Raw genomic sequence first — 18,452 nt, 5'->3', positions numbered from 1 at the left:
TTCTTGCAAGTACCCAAATTCAAGATGCTAACATGTTGGGCAAGAAAGCCTGGCTAGTAACGTTGGACCTCAAGGAGGCATACCTGCATGTCCCTATCAGACAAAATTGCAGAAGATACCTCCATTTCATTGCAGGTTCAACCCATTACCAATTTTCTGCAATGCCCTTTGGCTTATCTACTGCGCCCAGGGTCTTCACAAAATGCCTGGCACCAGTAATTGCATACTGCAGACAAAGAGGAATTCAAATATACCCATACCTGGATGACTGCCTCATCCAAGCAGAAAGCAAGGACATTCTCTTACAACATCTGGCTTTTGTAAAACACCTTCTAAGTTGCCTAGGGTACACAGTAAATGAAAAGAAATCAAAACTAGTGCCCTCACAAAATATGACATTCCTGGGTGCCAGCTTGAATACAACGGCCCAGATGGCTTATCTGACGCCAGACAAACAACTACAACTAACTCAATACTTCAAAACAATGGCAACAAAGACCCAACTCCCTGTGAGAAAACTTCTACAGGCCTTGGGCTTCATGGCATCTTGCAAACTACTAATACCATTTGCAAAACTGCACATGAGGAAATTACAATGGTACCTAAAAAGCGTATGGACTCAACACAGCCACAGCTTGGAAACAATTATACCTCTCATTCCCTGCCTTCAGCAGGAGTTTCTGTGGTGGTCACAGGCATGTCACCTCAACATGGGTCAGCCTTTCACCTTACCCCCAGCCAGGCAAACTATGACAACAGATGCATCGGATTATGCCTGGGGGGCACACATGGCAGGACGGTGCGTTCAAGGCATATGGATTGAAGATCAAAGGAATCTGCACATCAATCAAAAAGAAATGCTAGCTGTACAGAATGCCCTGACAGCCTTCAAGGACCTCTTACATCCAGGACAGCGTATAATAAGGACAGACAACACCACAGTAATGTGGTACATAAACAAACAAGGGGGTACACACTCCTACCCTCTGTGCAGGCAAGCAATGACCTTGTGGAACACAGCACTGGCTTACCAAGTTCAATTACAAGCTCAATTCCTGCCAGGAAAAAAGAACACATTGGCAGACGACCTAAGCAGAAACATCATGGATCCCCACGAGTGGAAACTGGATCCACAAGTATTTGCAACGATAACTCAAAAATGGGGGCGCCCAGACATAGACCTGTTTGCCAACCCCCAAACTATCAGCTATCAAAATTTTGCACAAGAACATTTCACCATCAAGCTTGGAAAGTGGACGCACTCTCATTCAGTTGGAAAATGCTGACAGTATATGCCTTTCCTCCATTGCCCCTTCTCACAATGGTGCTGCTGAAAGTCAGGATGGAGAGACCCCGAATGATACTCATTGCCCCAGACTGGCCATGCCAGCAATGGTACCCACTATTAAGGAACATGGCCCAGGGCCCACCATGGATTTTACCACAAATTCCTCATCTGCTCACACAGCAAGGCAGTCAGATTCTACACAGCCACCTCAAAACCTTAAATTTGGCTGCATGGCAAATCACCTAAGCAACCAGCCAGCTCCTCTTTCACAAGCTGTTATGGATGTTATTCTGGAGGCCAGGAGGCCCAGCACCAGGAAAGCCTACTCAGACAAATGGAAAAGATTTTGTGCCTGGAACCAAGCTAAAGGCCAAAATACCCTTCAGCCGGACATACCTCAGATTCTACAATATTTAACTGAGATGTTACCTCCCCTCACACATTACCTCACTAGACTCCTTTCACCTTTTCAAAAAACAACTTCTATTACATCTGAACAACTTCTGGCTCTGCTCCTGTACCAATCCAGACTAAATGACTTTTCCTTTCTTCAGTCATATCTCCCTATTTAAATATCCATATCTTTCTCTGCTATCACAAATTACTTAATTACTGTACTGTTCTAAAAAAAAAAAAAAATAAAAAAAGTACAAACAATTTCTTCAACAATTATGTTTATACAGCCTTTCTTAATATATAGTTAGGACTATTTGTTTTTCATCTGTTTTTTTTAGCTGTATTTTTTACTAGACTAAAATGTATGCATTGTTGCTTAAATGTTTAACCCTGTTTTCAATTGTGGAGCTTTTCTCCCCGGGCCTCCACTGAAAATGGAAATTATCCAGCTGGACTAGCCCGGTCAACAAATGTAAAATAAAAATAAAAAAAATGTTATACAAAGGACTTTCTTTTTCATCTATTAAAATCCACGCCTCAGCTATTTCAGCTCACTACAACATGGATCCTCCCTTATTTTCACATCCACTTCTAAGGCAGTATCTCAGAGGGACCAAAAACATTAGGCCTCCCAGGAGAGTGCCAACACCAACTTGGGACCTCAATTTTGCTCTGGAAAAACTTACGCTACCACCTTTTGAGCCAGCTTTCTCAGCTGACTTAAAGTTTATATCATGGAAGACTGCCCTGCTGCTAGCAATTACTTCAGCCAAGAAGAGTCTCAAAGCTACAGGCACTAATGGCAGTAGAGCCTTTCCTCATTTTTCATCAAGACAGAGTTTCTCTACGAACTAACCCCTCCTTTATGCCAAAGGTGGTATCCGGTGTGGCTCTAAATCAAACCATCCATTTACCCACCTTCTTTCCAAATCCACAGAACAAAGGAGAAAGACTCCTGCATTCCTTGGACATTCACAGGCAACTACGTTACTACTTGGATAAAACTAAGGTTTTCAGAAAATCTGACCAGCTTTTTGTATCCTATGCTACAGCATCACAAGGAAAGGCTATCTCAAAACAGACCATTTCCAAATGGATAGGACATTGCAAATGTTTTTGCTACACCCATCATAGAAAACCAATTCCTGCTAGCATAAGGCCCCACTCTACCAGGGCAGCAGCTACATCTACAGCCTTCCTCAGGGGTGTGCCAACCAAGGATATTCTGGAAGCTGCAACTTGGAGTTCAGTACACACCTTCACCAAACACTATCACTTACCACTTTACTCTAAGACTAGAGCTGGCTTCGCCACTGCAGTTTTGCAGGGCCTTCCAGCCTCCTCTAACCCTGTTTGACTCCACCTCCCATCCTTAGCTTAGTGTGATGACTGCAGCAGGGTAACACGATGAACATAGTACAGTTTTGTACCTACCATAAATGTAGATGTTCGAGTGTATAATCTGCTGCAGTCCAGGTTACCCTCCCTCCATCCCTTCTGATCCATCTAAAACCTTTCAATACCTTAAAATCTGATACAACCTTTGTGGTGTATTTGCTTATAGCTGGAGGGATGTTTTGTTTGTGCTAAACTTTTATTATTGGTACTATCTACTGACCACCTTTTGGGGGGGCACCTGACATCTGGGGCAAGAAAAACTGAAGAAAATGGCATAGGATGCCTCTTATATACCCCTGGCTCGCTGACGTCAGGGAAGAAGCGACAGCAACCGAAGCCGGACCAAGACTTTGGAATTCAGGCCGACTGCGGGACCGTCTGACGACAGGATAACCCAAGTGTGATGACTGCAGCAGGGTATACACTCGAACATCTACATTTATGGTAAGTACAAAACTGTACTTTCTGTTTTAATTGCCTGTTACTTGGGAGCAGTAATCAGTGTCATGGAAGGCGTAAAACAGCATATATATATTAAACTTCTGCATGAAGGAATTCTAAATTGCAGGTTTTATCACTTGACTACCTTAAGTGTCTTTAAGTATTTACATTAGTGCTACTGGTATTACTTTATTGGGCAAGGTTTTGAGCATACCTTGAATCAAGCTATCATGCAGTTAGCTATACGTGTGTGTGTTAAGTACTGCTGCTGTGGAGTATATCTTCTTTTCAGTGTACTTTCGCTCACTCAGTCTCTTCAGCTTAATCTACATGTGCATTGAGCATAGTGGTTTTAAGTGGCACTTACAATTCCCTTGCTCACTTCTATGTAGAGCATGATTTGTATGCTTTTTAATATTCTGTGTAGTCTGAGGTCAGTGCAGCTTACAAAAAAGCAGTGAAGTTTACATTACGTTACCTGTAAGTGAGCACACTTTCTTATTAATGCAGTAGTGAGCACACTTTCTGAGGTGCAGGGACCTCAGAGCACGAATATTAATGTTTGGGAGGGTTGAGCAGTTGTTGAATTTCATCCTGGTCACTGTTGCTCAACCCCACACATATTCCATTTAAATGTAGTCTTATATGCACCTTAACTCCTACTAAAAAACGTATTTTCCTAATTGTTCAGATATTTGTGATTCATGTCTAGAGGACAATGCTGACATATTACTTTTTTCTTTGGAATTTACAACAAAAATTGAGTAATAGTTTATCAGGAAAACATTATCTCTTGGAAATTCACCATTTTGCATATTCCATCAATTAATTTGAAAAACGTGACTTAAGAATTTTGACAACTATTTTTATGTTTGTTAACTTATCTGTAACAAAAAATGACTGCCTATAAAATCACTAAGTCTGAAAGGGTTTATAAAGATGGTGTGCAAATACTTAAAATGTTGCAAGACAGTGTCATACTCCAATAAGAATAGGTCTAATCTCCCAGAATATTGGGAAGAAATTAAAAATCGTTTTTTGAATTTCTTAACTTTCATTTCTTGGTACATTTGCTATCCAGTTTGACTCTTCTTGTACAACGTAGACTTTTTTAAAGTTCACACTAAAATGTTATTCTTAAAACTTCTGTGTCTTTAATACTGTCTCTTCATTATAAGAATTTAGGGACAGTCTTCATAATCTTGTATTCATGTATTTTGTGTGTGGGGGGTGGGTTGCTAGTTTTCTTATCATACTCTGTTGTTTTTGGAAGTAATTTGTTTCCGAGAGAGATTTCATTTTTCACATCGTTAACTTTGTCATTCTGTCACTTGTAAGTGGCATGTTTAGCTTTTTGTTTTCTTTCTGTGTACTTTGGTGTCACACTTTTGTAATGTTAAACAACTTTTAATATTGTTCATCAAAATTAAAATTTCAATAAAAAATTATTGGGAAAAATGAGGAAGAGGGGCTAGGGCAGAGTGCTCCTGCAACAATTATTACTTTTTCCGGTCATATGTGCTCATAATATTTTTCCTAGTTGAAAGACATTAAAAATGTACCTGTCAGACTTGAACCATTTTGCGCTCCAGCACTGGGAAGGCCATATAGGCAGAGTGGCATCTGGAGAGCTGTAATTCAGGCAGATATTGCTGAGTTTGTGTTCTTCCCAGTCTCTTAGCAAAGAGTGACTTTTTGTACAAGTCCCTAATCTCTTCCCCCTGGATGGGGGGGGGGGGGGCAGCCTTCCTGCATCATGGAAGGAACTCAAAATGCCTTCCCCCTTTGAGTGCATGTATCCTTGTCCTTACTGAAGAGGACTACGACCAGGAAGAGACTTGCTGAGCAGTAAGCCACCCCTTAGGATCCTCACTGCAATACTACCTTTCCACCTGGGGATTGTGACTGTGCCCACCCTGTTCTGCTCCTTCTTCACCCCTGGATCAGGGCACACACACTGCCTCACCAATGCCATCAGGTAGCCAAGCCAGTAGTCAAACTTGAAGCACCTGGGCTTTTGTCAGTGCTTTATCCCTCATTCCCCCACTGTTGGTTGCACTTACTTGTAAATTCAGCAGTTTGAGTACTTGCATTCTGAGAATATTTATACTTGAACTGTAATTTATGAGCTCTTGTGTGCAGGAACGTGTGATGCAAGCTTTCGTGTAGTGAACATGAGTAGTGCAACTACTGCTTTTAGACAAGGGTGTAGCTAGGCATACTCGAATGAGTACATTTTTTTCCTCAGCATCTCTTAAAAACTGCAACACTCAAAAAACACTGAATGTTTAGAACTGTGTACACCTGTGATGGCGAACCTTTTGGGCCTGGCGTGTCAAAAGTTCAGAAAATGCCTATCTTGGCTCTGCTGGTGTGTCACCCCCCCCCCCCAAAAAAAAAAAAACAGAACCAAGTCTTTACACACTAATTTATTTAAAAAAATACAGTCCAGTCATGTGTGCCACTATGTATTATAAAAGTAAAGGAAAAATCAAGTAACTTACAAAAGAGAAAATGATATGTACACGGATAATTGTGCTTAAAACAGTGCACCAAAAATTACTCTACTTTTAATACTAATTTTGAATTGAACTTAAAAAATATATGGAACACATTGCATTTGATTTGATTAACATCAATTAATAACTTTTTTGTTGCTGAGTTTTAATGGATAAGTGCAGGGTCACATATTTCTTGTATTTGTGTTTATTCAGTTTCTTTGGTAATTCGGGTGTTGGTGAATGCTGGTGTGTCACCTTAAACATCATGACGTGTCACCTTTGACGTGTGTCATAGCTTCGCCATCAGTGGTGTAAACTATTGATTACAATACAGAGGTATACAAAGAATGCTTATGTGAATGGAAAACAGTTGAAAATAACGTGTCACCTTCCTGCACATCTGGGGTAGCATTTTGAGAGTTGAGTATATTTTGGTGGCAGCAACATTAGGTCTGAGTACAAAAGGAAGATTTCTGGCTACACCCCTGCTTTTAGACATATTTAGTCTACATTGTGGTTGACTGGGGTTTGCTCAGATGTTTAAATTCCTAGTCAAGAGATGAGTAAAAAATAAACACCTAAGAATGATGACAGCATGAGGATACAATGCTCTGTACAGGAATGATTTTCAGTACATCTGATCTACTGTTCACTCTTATTGTCACTACGTAAGTATTTTTGGTGGCATCACCTTATATTGGCAACTTGTTAAATGTCTGGGTCTACTGACAGTTATCGGTAGCGTATTTATATTCATATCGATTTATGAATAAGTGTTGTAGCCCGTGTCATCCTCCCTCCATTTTCAATAGTTGTATATTGTACTCTTAAAATGCTGCTGGGTTATGTGCAGGAAACTGAATCTTCTTTCTTTTAGACATCCAACTGCAGGTTGATAGTTTGGAAGTGAAGGTTATACTGCAGCTTGTATCAGTCTTGTGGTTTTGTTTCATTAGCATTGGACACAAAACACTTCTATAATTTCCTAATTTTTTTTCACTCCCCTGCTGTCAGCCAGCCATTAATTGTGATGACCAGTTAGCCCATTCATTCCATCACAAGGGCACAGCCCATAGATCAGCTCTCTGTGGCCTTCGTGAGGCAAGAGTCAGTCATGGTTGTCATCCGTGCAGACACAGGGGTTCCCTTCCCAGATCCTGTGGAGCTGCTAAGTTCCACACAGCAGCTCTAAGGAAAGCTATTGCTGCCAGTGTCTTAAGGGGGGAGCATGTGAGTTCCCCATGTGACTACATTCTGATTGCACTGCAAGCAGACTCAGCATGTCTCACTTATCCAAACTCTCCTAAACATTGTTAAGATCATGTCTCCTCCTATGGAAGAACTTAAAAAGTATTATCTTTTTTATGATTTTGGGGTGTAGTTATGATGCTTCATGCACTACGTAAGACATGCTAACATTGCTAGCACTGTATTGTACATGTGAAAATAGGGAGCTCTGAATGGATCTGTATCTGTGTAACTCATTGAGTCAAACTTCTGTGACCTGTGTTGATTATTCTGGTGTAGAACTGCTTCTGCCCCACAGTAATGTCCACATTTGGCTTTCTTTTAAACCATTCTGATGTTACATAGAGAAACAATTTGCTTATAGTTGGTAAGCCATTACATACTTCACAAGTGTCTGAGTTTGAGTCCAGGAAATGTATCTGTGTAGCGAAGAATGCTAGTATACATGCAGGTGGTGCAAGTGCACGGCCACATTTATATTTTTCTAGATTCACTGCCACGTTTATATTATTCTAGATTCACTGCCACATTTTTATTTTTCTAAATTCGCTGCCATGTTTATATTATTCTAGATTCACTGCCATGCTTATATTATTCTAGAGTCACTGCCACATTTATATTACTCTAGATTATCATTTAAGATTGCTCTTCTAGAATATTGGGCCATTGAGAGGCACATAGTTATTACCTTCCGCTGTTAAGCTCTTATGTCTTTCTTTTATGCTACCATACATTTAAGAAATGTGATTATATGGAATACCTAGAAAAATTGTGTCTGTAAATGCATACCACTCCTTTTAGGTCTCTTATGTGTTGTGTTTTTTTTTTGGTTGCCACAGGCATTTTCTGTTCAAGCCTGGAGGAACATCCCCCCTTTTCTGTACCACTTCACCGGGCTACCCTCTGACTTCAAGCACTGTGTACTCCCCTCCACCCAGGCCATTGCCACGAAGCACTTTCTCCAGACCAGCGTTCAACCTGAAGAAACCTTACAAGTACTGTAACTGGAAGTGCGCCGCCGTGAGTGCCATCATCATATCCGTTGCCTTGGTGATACTGCTGGCATATTTCATTGGTAAGTTGTATAACAAGTGGTTTAAAACTAAAGTGGTGTGGGTGGAGATGGGGAGGGGCAGTGAATCTGCTTTTTATGACACAAAGTCTGACTGATCTGCTGCTCAGCATGTGACTGTATTTTAAGAAGGGGGTCTCTGTTTCTTTTTCTGATCATTTTTATTTACTAGAATATAATTTGGCAGTAATCGGTCACCATTAATTCAAATCATGAAAACTTTCTGTGTAATCTCATTCTGTGTTTTATTTTATCAGTTTGGTGTTACTTTTTGATGCATGTACATAAGCCATTGCTCTAGAAAGTTTGTTCTGGAACTGTCTTAGTGCAGCATCCAGTCTTCTGGTGGTTTCAAGTTGCTGGCTGAGCACAGCATCATGTAAATTCACTGCTGAAGTGAAGGTATTGTACCATTTGAAAATGCCTCCTAAAACAGCTGATTAAAAATAGTACTGATTCAGAAGTGGTATTCTGAGGCTAATTTGGTTGTAAATTCCCTAAATATATTAGTTTATTTTATTTGAACCAGTTATTTTGGTCATGCACTTACTAGTTTAGCTGTTTGTTTGTTTGTTTATTTATTTATTGACTCTGCAAGTGAGATGACACTTGCACATTATTTTCATCCTCAATCTGACATGACAGATGAACAAATTCGTCATTGTGTGAGGTATAATAGATAACAGCATTGAAATTTAAAAACCATTTCTGCGATGGTAAGGTGTCAAAATTTAAGAACATTTGTGTTATGTTAAGTAGGTGTAAGTTCATTTTATTTTGTTCTGATTGCATTATAACAGCAATAGTGGAGTTAGACTTGTAAAAAAAAAAAAACAACAATATTGTACACTGTTGCACAGACTAGTAAGGAGTCAGGGATTTGCACTATTTTGCACTGTAAAAGAAGATTTAGCATTTCAATATGCTATGTACATACAACTTCTAATACATAAGTCAAGGTTCATGTTATAGTTTTCTAGCGTGCAGAACTGTGTTGTGACACTTCCAACACTGTGGTGCCTCTCCTGTCTAGTCCTAAGCTGTTGTCATTGTCTTTTTTCTTGCAGTTGGGGGGGGGGGGCTTTTTTTGCCTCTTGACATTGTGCCCTACCATTCCACTGCACTGTAGTGTTGTTGCACACAGCTATGTTGTTTGCACTGTACTTCACTCTGCTGCCTGATGGCATACAGAAGTGTTGCACACAGAGACAATTTCATGTACTGATTCTAGATTGCTAAGTTATACCTAGCGTATCCTGGCAGTCCAGTATTGCAGTTTTGTGGAGTAAGTGTGACATATCCAGTGTACTGCTGTACCAGAGAACTCCTGTATTTATTTATTAATTGATTGCTGTTTGGTAGCTTGGAAAGTCTGACTGGCTCAGAGAACCAATTTCAGCAGTGACCCAGGGAGTAAAGCTCCAATAATGATTAGAAAAATCAACAAAAGCAGTAAAACATTTAACATTAAATTAAAATAGCATTGGGTAGATGTATGAGGTACAATTTAGGCGGTAAAAAAAGTACATATAAATTAAAATTTAGCATAGAAAAACTTAACGTCACTAAGATAGCACATATAAATTAACATTTTGGGTAGAAAAAAAATTAACATCATTAAGATATTTTGTACAGTATATAACAAATAGGTTGGATAGCAGGCACTAGAATGAGCATAGACTTGTTAGTTTTAGAGGGAAGGTGTTAATCTTAAGGAAAATTAGCGAAGAGAAAGGAGTTAAAGGATGGAAATAAAAGTGATATTTAAATGCAAGGATAAGTTGTTAGGGAGATTTTGAATGCATTATCTTAAGAAGTTACGAATTAGTGGGAGGGGAAACGTAGAGAGAGAGAGAGAGGGACAGATATGAGGGGATGAAAGGAGAAAAAAGTTACATTTGGAATTAGGAGGGTAGAGAGAAAGATGACAGGAGAGAGAGAGAGAGAGACAAAGAAAAATAGGAAGGTGGGCATTTATATATTTGTTGTAGGGCATGGGCAGATCCACGAGTTGAATAGGTAGATTTTTAGAGTAAGCTTGAACTTTTTGGTATTATCTATACCTGCAATATTGCTTGGTAGAATATTCCATAGTTTAGCTGTGGCATAGCAGTAGATAAACTGACTGGCTCTTTTGTTGGGTTTGTGTATGTTTACAAGTTATTTGTTAGCAGAGCAGAGATTTCTGATGGGAATGTGGGTATGCAAAGTAGATTTTAAAGCAGGACATATATCAGGTTTGTATATTACATTTTGTGCAATGGAAAGTTGTAAGTAGTCAAGATAGTGGGAGAATTCAAGCCAGCTTAGCTCTTTAAGAGTATCACAGTTGTGGGTGCAGTATGATGAGCCTGTAGCAAATGTAGCTATTTTGTAATAGTAAGATTTACTGTAGGTAGGGAAAGGTGAGCTTTTATAGTTTATTGTGAAACTATATTTTAGTAAAGCCTTCTGCTAAGTAGTCCAGCTATTTTATGACTCCCAGTACAAAAGAATGTAATGCCACTGTGACGCCCCTGCACTAGCCCAGTAATCAAGGAGCCTCAGTCCTCACCACTAGCACCAGTGAGGGATGTGCACAATGGAAAGAATACAAGTACACACACAGTAAAGTACAGTTTCCCTTAAGAGTGCACAGACATCACAGTTAGTCTGTGGCTAGTTTCTCCCTCTTTCTCCAGATCCCCAATAAGACTCACCACTGACACAACTATAGGTTCTAGAGCTTATCTGAGTGGCCAAGCCAAAACCTCCAACACCCTCTCTGTCCAACCAGTGCTTCGTGTCCCTGCCCATGTAGCTGACACATACACTTTGATATTTGATTTATACACAAACACACAGCTGGGAAAGGCTGGCACAGGTTTACTAGCTATGCCCCCTTATGCCCAGATTATAAGGTAGTATCAGCTGCCACCAGCCACTACTTATCAGCTACTTTTAAGGTCCTTACCAAAGGGTGCCCAGTCTTACAGTATAATGTTACTATTATCCAAATGATAAGTGTGACCACACGCAAAGCTATTGGAGTGGCCAGTACACTGTCACCAAATACATATGCAAGTGCTGTAATATCTCTAAACAAACTAGTCACAATTAAAAGGTTTAAATATATTTAATAATAAGTAATAAAAGAACAAGACAGTACTCAAACAAGACAGTATGACCATCAGAGTTCAGAATCACAGGAAATATTATAAAACAACATTGCAGGACAGTCTGAAATAAATACAGAATTCATCTAAACTAATCTTTACTATATTCCTATCTGTATCTAAGAGAGATTACTGTACCCTAGACTTACTTACAGAGCAAGGCAGATGCATAAGTGCTGAATGAATGTTTCTAGGTCCAAGACAAGATACAAAATGCACAGACTTTCTCTGAGGGCGTTCGTAAATTAATAATCAACATTACTGCTGGGTTAGCTCAGATGACATCACTCTTTGTCACCTGACTTCAGTTTCCAGGCTAAAGAGATACTTAGAATGTGTCAAAAATACATCTCTCTCAGAAGTGTGCAGCTGTTAGGAAGTCATAGAGCAATAAAAACACTTTTTTACATTTGAAACCTAGTGATATTTCTCTTTCAAGACAATAGGAAAACCTCTAGCTTTACACATTGTGTCTACTTGCTGCACTGAAACTGAGATAACACAATTGTAAAACAATTTTCACTTATTTTCTTGAAGTTCTGTACATTCCAGCTTCTACTATTAAAACATACATTTGCGCAGGTATATAGTTTATATACATTTCTGTTCTTTTCCGGTAGGGTACACTGTGGACACATTTTTGAAGGTCAATACAGTTCAACACATGCTTCTGCACCAGTAGTTTAATTTACACATAACATATAGTTCTCTTACATTTGTAAGACAAGCATATGAATCATATTAATATTCACAAATGACACATGACTATCCACAAAATCCCAGATAGCTGGGCTGGCAGTGTCACAGCCAGTACCGGAAATTGAGGTGAATTCCATGTGGTCTATAAAAAGCTGTACGGACAACAGTTTCTGGATGTCAGTAAATGGTAACTGATATCCACTTTGCTGTTTGTTTTTGACAATTCTTTCTCCTTCCACTGTGCTGATGAGTTTTGACAATTCCGTCTCATCATTCTTAATGTTCATCGACTGAAAGTGATAGCATGTTTTCAGAACATAACACTCATGCTCAGTGCCTAGCAAAATGGGCAAAATTTACATAAAACTGGCAATAATGGTGGTTAGTACTAAAACTCAACTGATTCTTAACATCTGTGAAAGCTTCAAAACTACATGTAAGTGAGTATTATGGGGGGGTCATTTACTAAAAAAGTTACCATAACCAGTCTTCGGTGATGCATCAGTGCTCGTGATACAAATGGAGACATTTATTTATTGTGATATGCTCTGCTGTTGTTCTCAGCAAACCAGAGCCGTATGGCCTGGCCTTATAGTCAGTTGTTCACTTGATAGATAACAGTTCTGTTACCTAGTTAATACTTGAACATTATCATCTTTCAGTGCCTTAAAAAGTGTTGAGATTTCATTGACTAATTCATTAACTTTTATTCATTCCTATCTGGCTAATTTCAGGACATATAAATGATGGCAGATCATTTGCAGGGGCTCTTCATAACATAGAATAATTTGTAAAAACATCACTGACAAGAAGTATAGTTTTTTACAGAAGATAGAGAAAAATAAATGAAATGCACTACATTTTGCCCATCTGGGGAGTATAATTTGTGGACAGCTCTTTACAGAGTGAGAAGTCCAACAATAGTAAAATACATTTTCCTTGATCTAGTTCAGTATTGAAACATGGATGCAAGGGCAGAATGCAGTGATATGGAATTAATAGGATGCTGAATATCCTGTGTCCTTCCCAGATCAGGACCCTTCAGGAAGGATGAAAGACAAACACATTGTTGGTAGAATATTCGCTGCCATCAGTACACGAGGAAGAAGAGTGATAGAGAGGGATAGGTCAGCCATTGTATAGCAAGGGTTAGTCACTGAAGTAAGGAGCCTCACAGGAGACTTATAATGTGTGGCAGTTATATTTATGTATTTGTTTTCCTGTTCTGAACTTTGAAATGACAGGTCCAGAGCAGCAGCACTATACCTTCAAGAACTGTGCTGTGGGTAGTATGTTTCACAGAATCCACCTTAAGGAAGGTGTGGCAGACACATTGTAAGGGTTTCCATCCTTGTTGTTTCAAGGTCTTCCCAGTGTAATCATGCCTTATTTATTTATTTATTTATTTATTTATTTATGTTATCTGTTTGTTGACCAGGTAATCCAACTGGAAACACTTGTCTCTTTTTAGGAGTTACTTGCTCAGAGTTGCACAGTAGCATAATGAAGGTGGAAGACATCAGACAATGTACCCTGAGCACAAAAATCAGCTCATTAACAGCTCAGAGCTTTAGCCGTCTGCACTAACTGCCAGACTCCCTCCTTTCTTTCAAAACCAATTTATTGCACTCTAACTTTTATGTCTTGTGACGAAACTTTAGAATTGTGTTGGATGTTCTACAGACCCTTCTAGTATGTAATATCCCTGCATAATTCATCCGCTGATTTTAGTCTTGTCCCCTTAATCTTCTAAATCAATTATACAGGTTGTACTTTTGCAGTATAAGTGCTTTATGCTTTTTTTTTTTGCTTTAATTGTCATTAAAAGGATCTTTTATTTGGACCAGACTACGTTTCTTATATATCCCACGTGTTTCACATACTTTGTTCTTTTGTTAAAATCGATATCCTAAGGTCTGAAATGATCAGGAACCTTCCTCACTGAGTGACAGGATTAAGGGTGGCAAATGTAGCGTTAGTTGATTTTTTGCAATTTTCAGCTGCTAGATGTTTAGCGATTGATGCTGTTTACAGCAGTTTAGGGCAGTTGGTGCAAACTAAGTGACAGAAGCTTTGAAGACACGTGGTAATAGATTTGTTCCCCAAGACAGGTGCCCATTGTGCATGGTCTGCCTTGGGAAGAAGACTGTAATACTTATTCTGGTATGTTTGGCTCATTTAACAGCAGTGCAGTTTGGGAAAGTAGAAATACTTTGTACTTGGGTATACAGCCTATGAAAGGAGAAATGTTAGAATTGGGTAAACTTTAGGGAAATGCTAAATTGACCAGTGATTGGGTATTGGCATTCATTGCCAAGTCAAGGTGTTCACTTGTGGAAGGACAGTCAGCCCCCCAGGGCAAGTTGAGGTTGACAACATTGACTCTCAGAGTTGACCCTGCTTCTGAGGAACTCTGACAGAAGCTCATGAGGAAATTTAGACCAGATAAGAGACCAGGCTTAACAGTCTGCTAGTGTTTCACCTACATCAGTTCACAAGCTAGCAAGGGCTGAATAAGAGTGTAAACATTTAAAATCAGGGGGCTTTATTCCTCTGTCTAGGATTCCCAGAATTCCAAATTGTTGCATCATAAACTCCCTTATTTTTTGTATGTGAGCAGAGATTGTATTGAAAGTCCATAATATTTTATGCCAATTGGACTATCCAGGTAAGCAAAAGTAAATAAACGACTAAATAAATGTATGTACCATTTGATACAATGCATAAAATAATTTACACTTGGAATACTGATAATCCTAAGGCCCAGAGTATCTTTTTAATTCAGTTTCTGAGCGTTTTTTAGTCTCTAGCCATCTAACTGAATACTTTCTTGGAGATAACTACAGTCTTGCCATTTCATGTTTCCATGAAGCAGTCAGAATGCACATGCACTTAGAAAGCTGCCTGGGGTGGCTGTCAGATTTTACCATGGCAATTATGGGGCATAATTGCTGGTTTCACAGACACTGTCATTTATTTAAAAAATGAATTAATCTGCCCATCACTACATAGGCATATGCAAAACTGAGCCTTCTCTGCAAATTCAGGTTACCTAATCAAGGAAAGAAAAAGTGGATGTTTAATTAGATTTTGATTAAAAACTACATTTAGTTTTAAGTATAATCAATTATTAATTAATGCAATGAAGGGACCTGGCTAGGTATACTAATTAACTCATTTAAAATATGATGAATAACCTTTACATTTGTAATTAGTTTTTACTCTCTTTCTCAAAAAGTATTATCTCTGATGAGATAAATTTAAAAGGAGAGTGACACTTAAAACGTGCGCTAGAACAGGGGTATTAGTTAAAGGTATGACCATCCAAACTTTGATTCAGAATTTTGTGTTTAGTAAAACTGAGCTGTCAAAAAATTGAAAGCGTGAGGGAGGTGCACAGCAGGTCAAAGAGAGAATTATCATGCCCATATGTTCATTGCTTTATATATAATCTTCAGGCTAATTGCTTACATGAACAGGTGAAATGCATTATAAGACTGGTGATTAAGTCTACAGTACAGATGAGATAGAAAACAGTGCACAGAACAGAAGATAGAACTTGCTGTAAAGCTGTGTATGTGTTTGGTCACAGGTGGGCTAGAATATTCACGCTTCTGGAATGAAGAAAGATTTTGTAGGCTAATTCTCAACTCTGATTTATTTATTTTTGGCATGTAGAAGAGCTTTTTATAAGCATGCTGCTTGCTTTCTGAGCTACAACATATGTTGTGGAATATGTACTGTCTGTAACATTCTGACCTTCACTTACTGTGATAATGTGATATGAAACTGGAAAAGTATATGAATTTTGAATAAGGCTTACTGCGACTGTGTTTGTTGGAACTTAGTGTCTGCTGCTGATGTGTATTTGCTCGAATCCCATGGATTGATGATGCAAGCAGTCAGACTAAATGTATAGTGGGAGTTTGTTCCCTAATTAACGCACCATCTGCCTCTCAGGAAAACAGTCTTTTTTTGTGTGTGTGTGCCATCTGTATTTTGCTTCGTCTAGCTGCCTTTTTAATGTGATGCTATTAAAAGAAAAAAGATTAAAAAAATGCTTTGTCTTACTGGTAGTGGTGAGCAACAGACATTGTTTGTAATGGTTTCAACTTCATAGTGCACTCTGCTCTGTTTTCTCAATATTTACTTATTTTTCACTAAAAATGGTTGTGCCATCTGAAAAGTTTATCTTTTACAACACAGCTTATAAATGTGCAGAACGGGTTGATCTAAAAAGGCAGACTACACATAGTAAATGGTCAAGGTTGCACCGATTAAGTTAAAATTTGTAAGCAATGCTGCTGTGTGACCAGAAATGAAAACATCTGGAAATGTCTTAAACAATACCCCACACTCTATTTTTCAGAGATGAAGCCCCAGAACACCTTGATTTCCTTTTATTTCCTAAGTAGCTGCTGAAGTTCTCATCTATCTGGTGTGGGTGCACACACGGAAATTTGAACATTGACATGTGTCAAAAGAAAAAATAGCTTGTATAATAGAGGCAGACCTGTAGTAGAATACTAAACACAGACAGTAGAGATTTTAATACAAAAACAAAGTTTCACATTGACTACAACCTTTACTTACAAAGCTGCACTGTTTCAATGATCCTTCAATGATCCTTTCCCTACACAACAAAAATTTAAGCAGTAAGTAAATAAATTAACAGGATAGTAGTTATTGACTATGTTATTCACCAGCTGAACTGGTCCTGATGGTCTTCCAGTGTGAGTTAAGTTTATTAATGAATTGCCCGGATAGTTTTAAAGCAAGATGAGCAGGCTAGATAATGTGAGCAGCTTTTTCTTGCTCCAGAAACATCTTTAAAATTGGGCACACATTGACTTCAGTCACTGCTGATGCGAATCAGTGGTTCAGTGCCCCATTTGGTGAGCTTTCGAGTCATTAAAGGTTAGATAAAGTTTGTGGTCTTTGCCTGAGAGATGCCAAACATAGTTTATGCTTACCAGTGAAGGATTATTAGATGAGCACTCCTATACAGTGCTAATTTTTGGGGCATTTGCTGTTTGAAACAACTAACAGTTAATCAGACATGGATTAGAGATTGAATAACAATAGTATATCAAGCCAAAGACTTCATAAGAATGTTGCGATAATGGAACAAACAGTGCTAGGCTGCTGTGCAGTAGAAGCAATGCTACATTAGGGTGTTTGACTGATGTGATGGATGGACATTACAGCTAAGGTAGGCTCCCATGAGTCAGTGTGTGATTATACATGCAATGTAGTGCTGTATAGTTGTACCTCACACTTGTCCAAGAAGGGCAGCATAGTAATCACCATATTAACCAATGACATGGGTATGCACAGCAAAGTGCCAACCCTGTTCATTATATAATTCAGAAGGAAATGGTCTTGTGAGCTTTCGTGAGGCTTTGTATCAATTATCATTCATGATATTTGCTTCATGAGTTTCTCTAAGTGGTGGCTTAGGGTTGGAGTTTCACTACTTTCTCTTAGATTGTTCTTTCTCTTATTTTGTTGCATTTTATTATTTTCTGGGATCTTGAAGTACTGGGTCTTCTCACATTCTTTCCACCATGTTTTAGCCAGCAAAGCCTTTGGTGTTAGCATCACAGTGAAGATGTCTGGGGTTGGTTTGGTATAATGGCTAGGGTCTTCAACTCATAAACACAAGGAACAGGGTTTGATTCTCATTATGGGGTACTGGCTAGGCTTAAAATTGCCCTTCAGGTCAGTTAGCCTAGTATGAACCTGTAGATGGGGTGCGCAGGAAAGGCAAGAATAGCAAGCAGAGTAAAAGCACAATGGTAACTGTAATATATGAAAGGTGGGGAGGCAAGGAAGGATACTTTTTGTAAGGATAGAGTCCCTTTTGATAGCTTTAAAGAAGAAAGGTAGAAGGAGAAGTTAGTGAAGAAGGCCACCTGTGGATGAGATAGAATGGCAAGTAAGAGAGGCAGAGAGGTGGATATAAAACACAGGCTCGGACAGAGGCAATAATATGCACAAACGTTTGGATGATTAGTGAAGGGCTATAGACACAGAGAGGGTGCATAAGGTGTGAAAGGGAGCTTAGGACAACGATGAGGAATGCCAGCTAGGGAAAGAAAAACACCAGGAGGGTGAGAACCCTGGTATGGTTGAATGCCAGGTCAGCAGAAATGGGAACAAACTCCGGTATTAGTCAACTGGGTGGGCAAGGACTGGGCATGTGGCTCCCCTGGTGGCCCAGTGGGTGGAGCCTATCAGTTATGTGACTCTGG

General features: G+C 39.1%; 1 protein-coding gene across 11 annotated transcripts in view; it reads left to right on the top strand.

Moving 5' to 3' along the window:
- TENM4 (teneurin transmembrane protein 4) overlaps positions 1-18,452 on the top strand; it is a 4,497,462-nt gene that overhangs the window by 2,949,745 nt on the left and 1,529,265 nt on the right. For all 11 annotated transcript variants that reach the window (XM_044071318.1, XM_044071319.1, XM_044071323.1 and 8 more), the window contains one exon: positions 8,112-8,347. In XM_044071318.1, the coding sequence (XP_043927253.1) occupies positions 8,112-8,347 (236 nt within the window). The remainder of the gene's footprint in view (positions 1-8,111; positions 8,348-18,452) is intronic.

Source organism: Protopterus annectens, chromosome 5.part0 (assembly GCF_019279795.1).
Source record: "Protopterus annectens isolate FY-2018-M chromosome 5.part0, PAN1.0, whole genome shotgun sequence".
Lineage (NCBI taxonomy): Eukaryota > Metazoa > Chordata > Ceratodontiformes > Protopteridae > Protopterus > Protopterus annectens.
The sequence above is the reverse complement of the archived record's forward strand: the minus strand, read 5'-3'. Positions and strand labels throughout refer to the sequence as shown.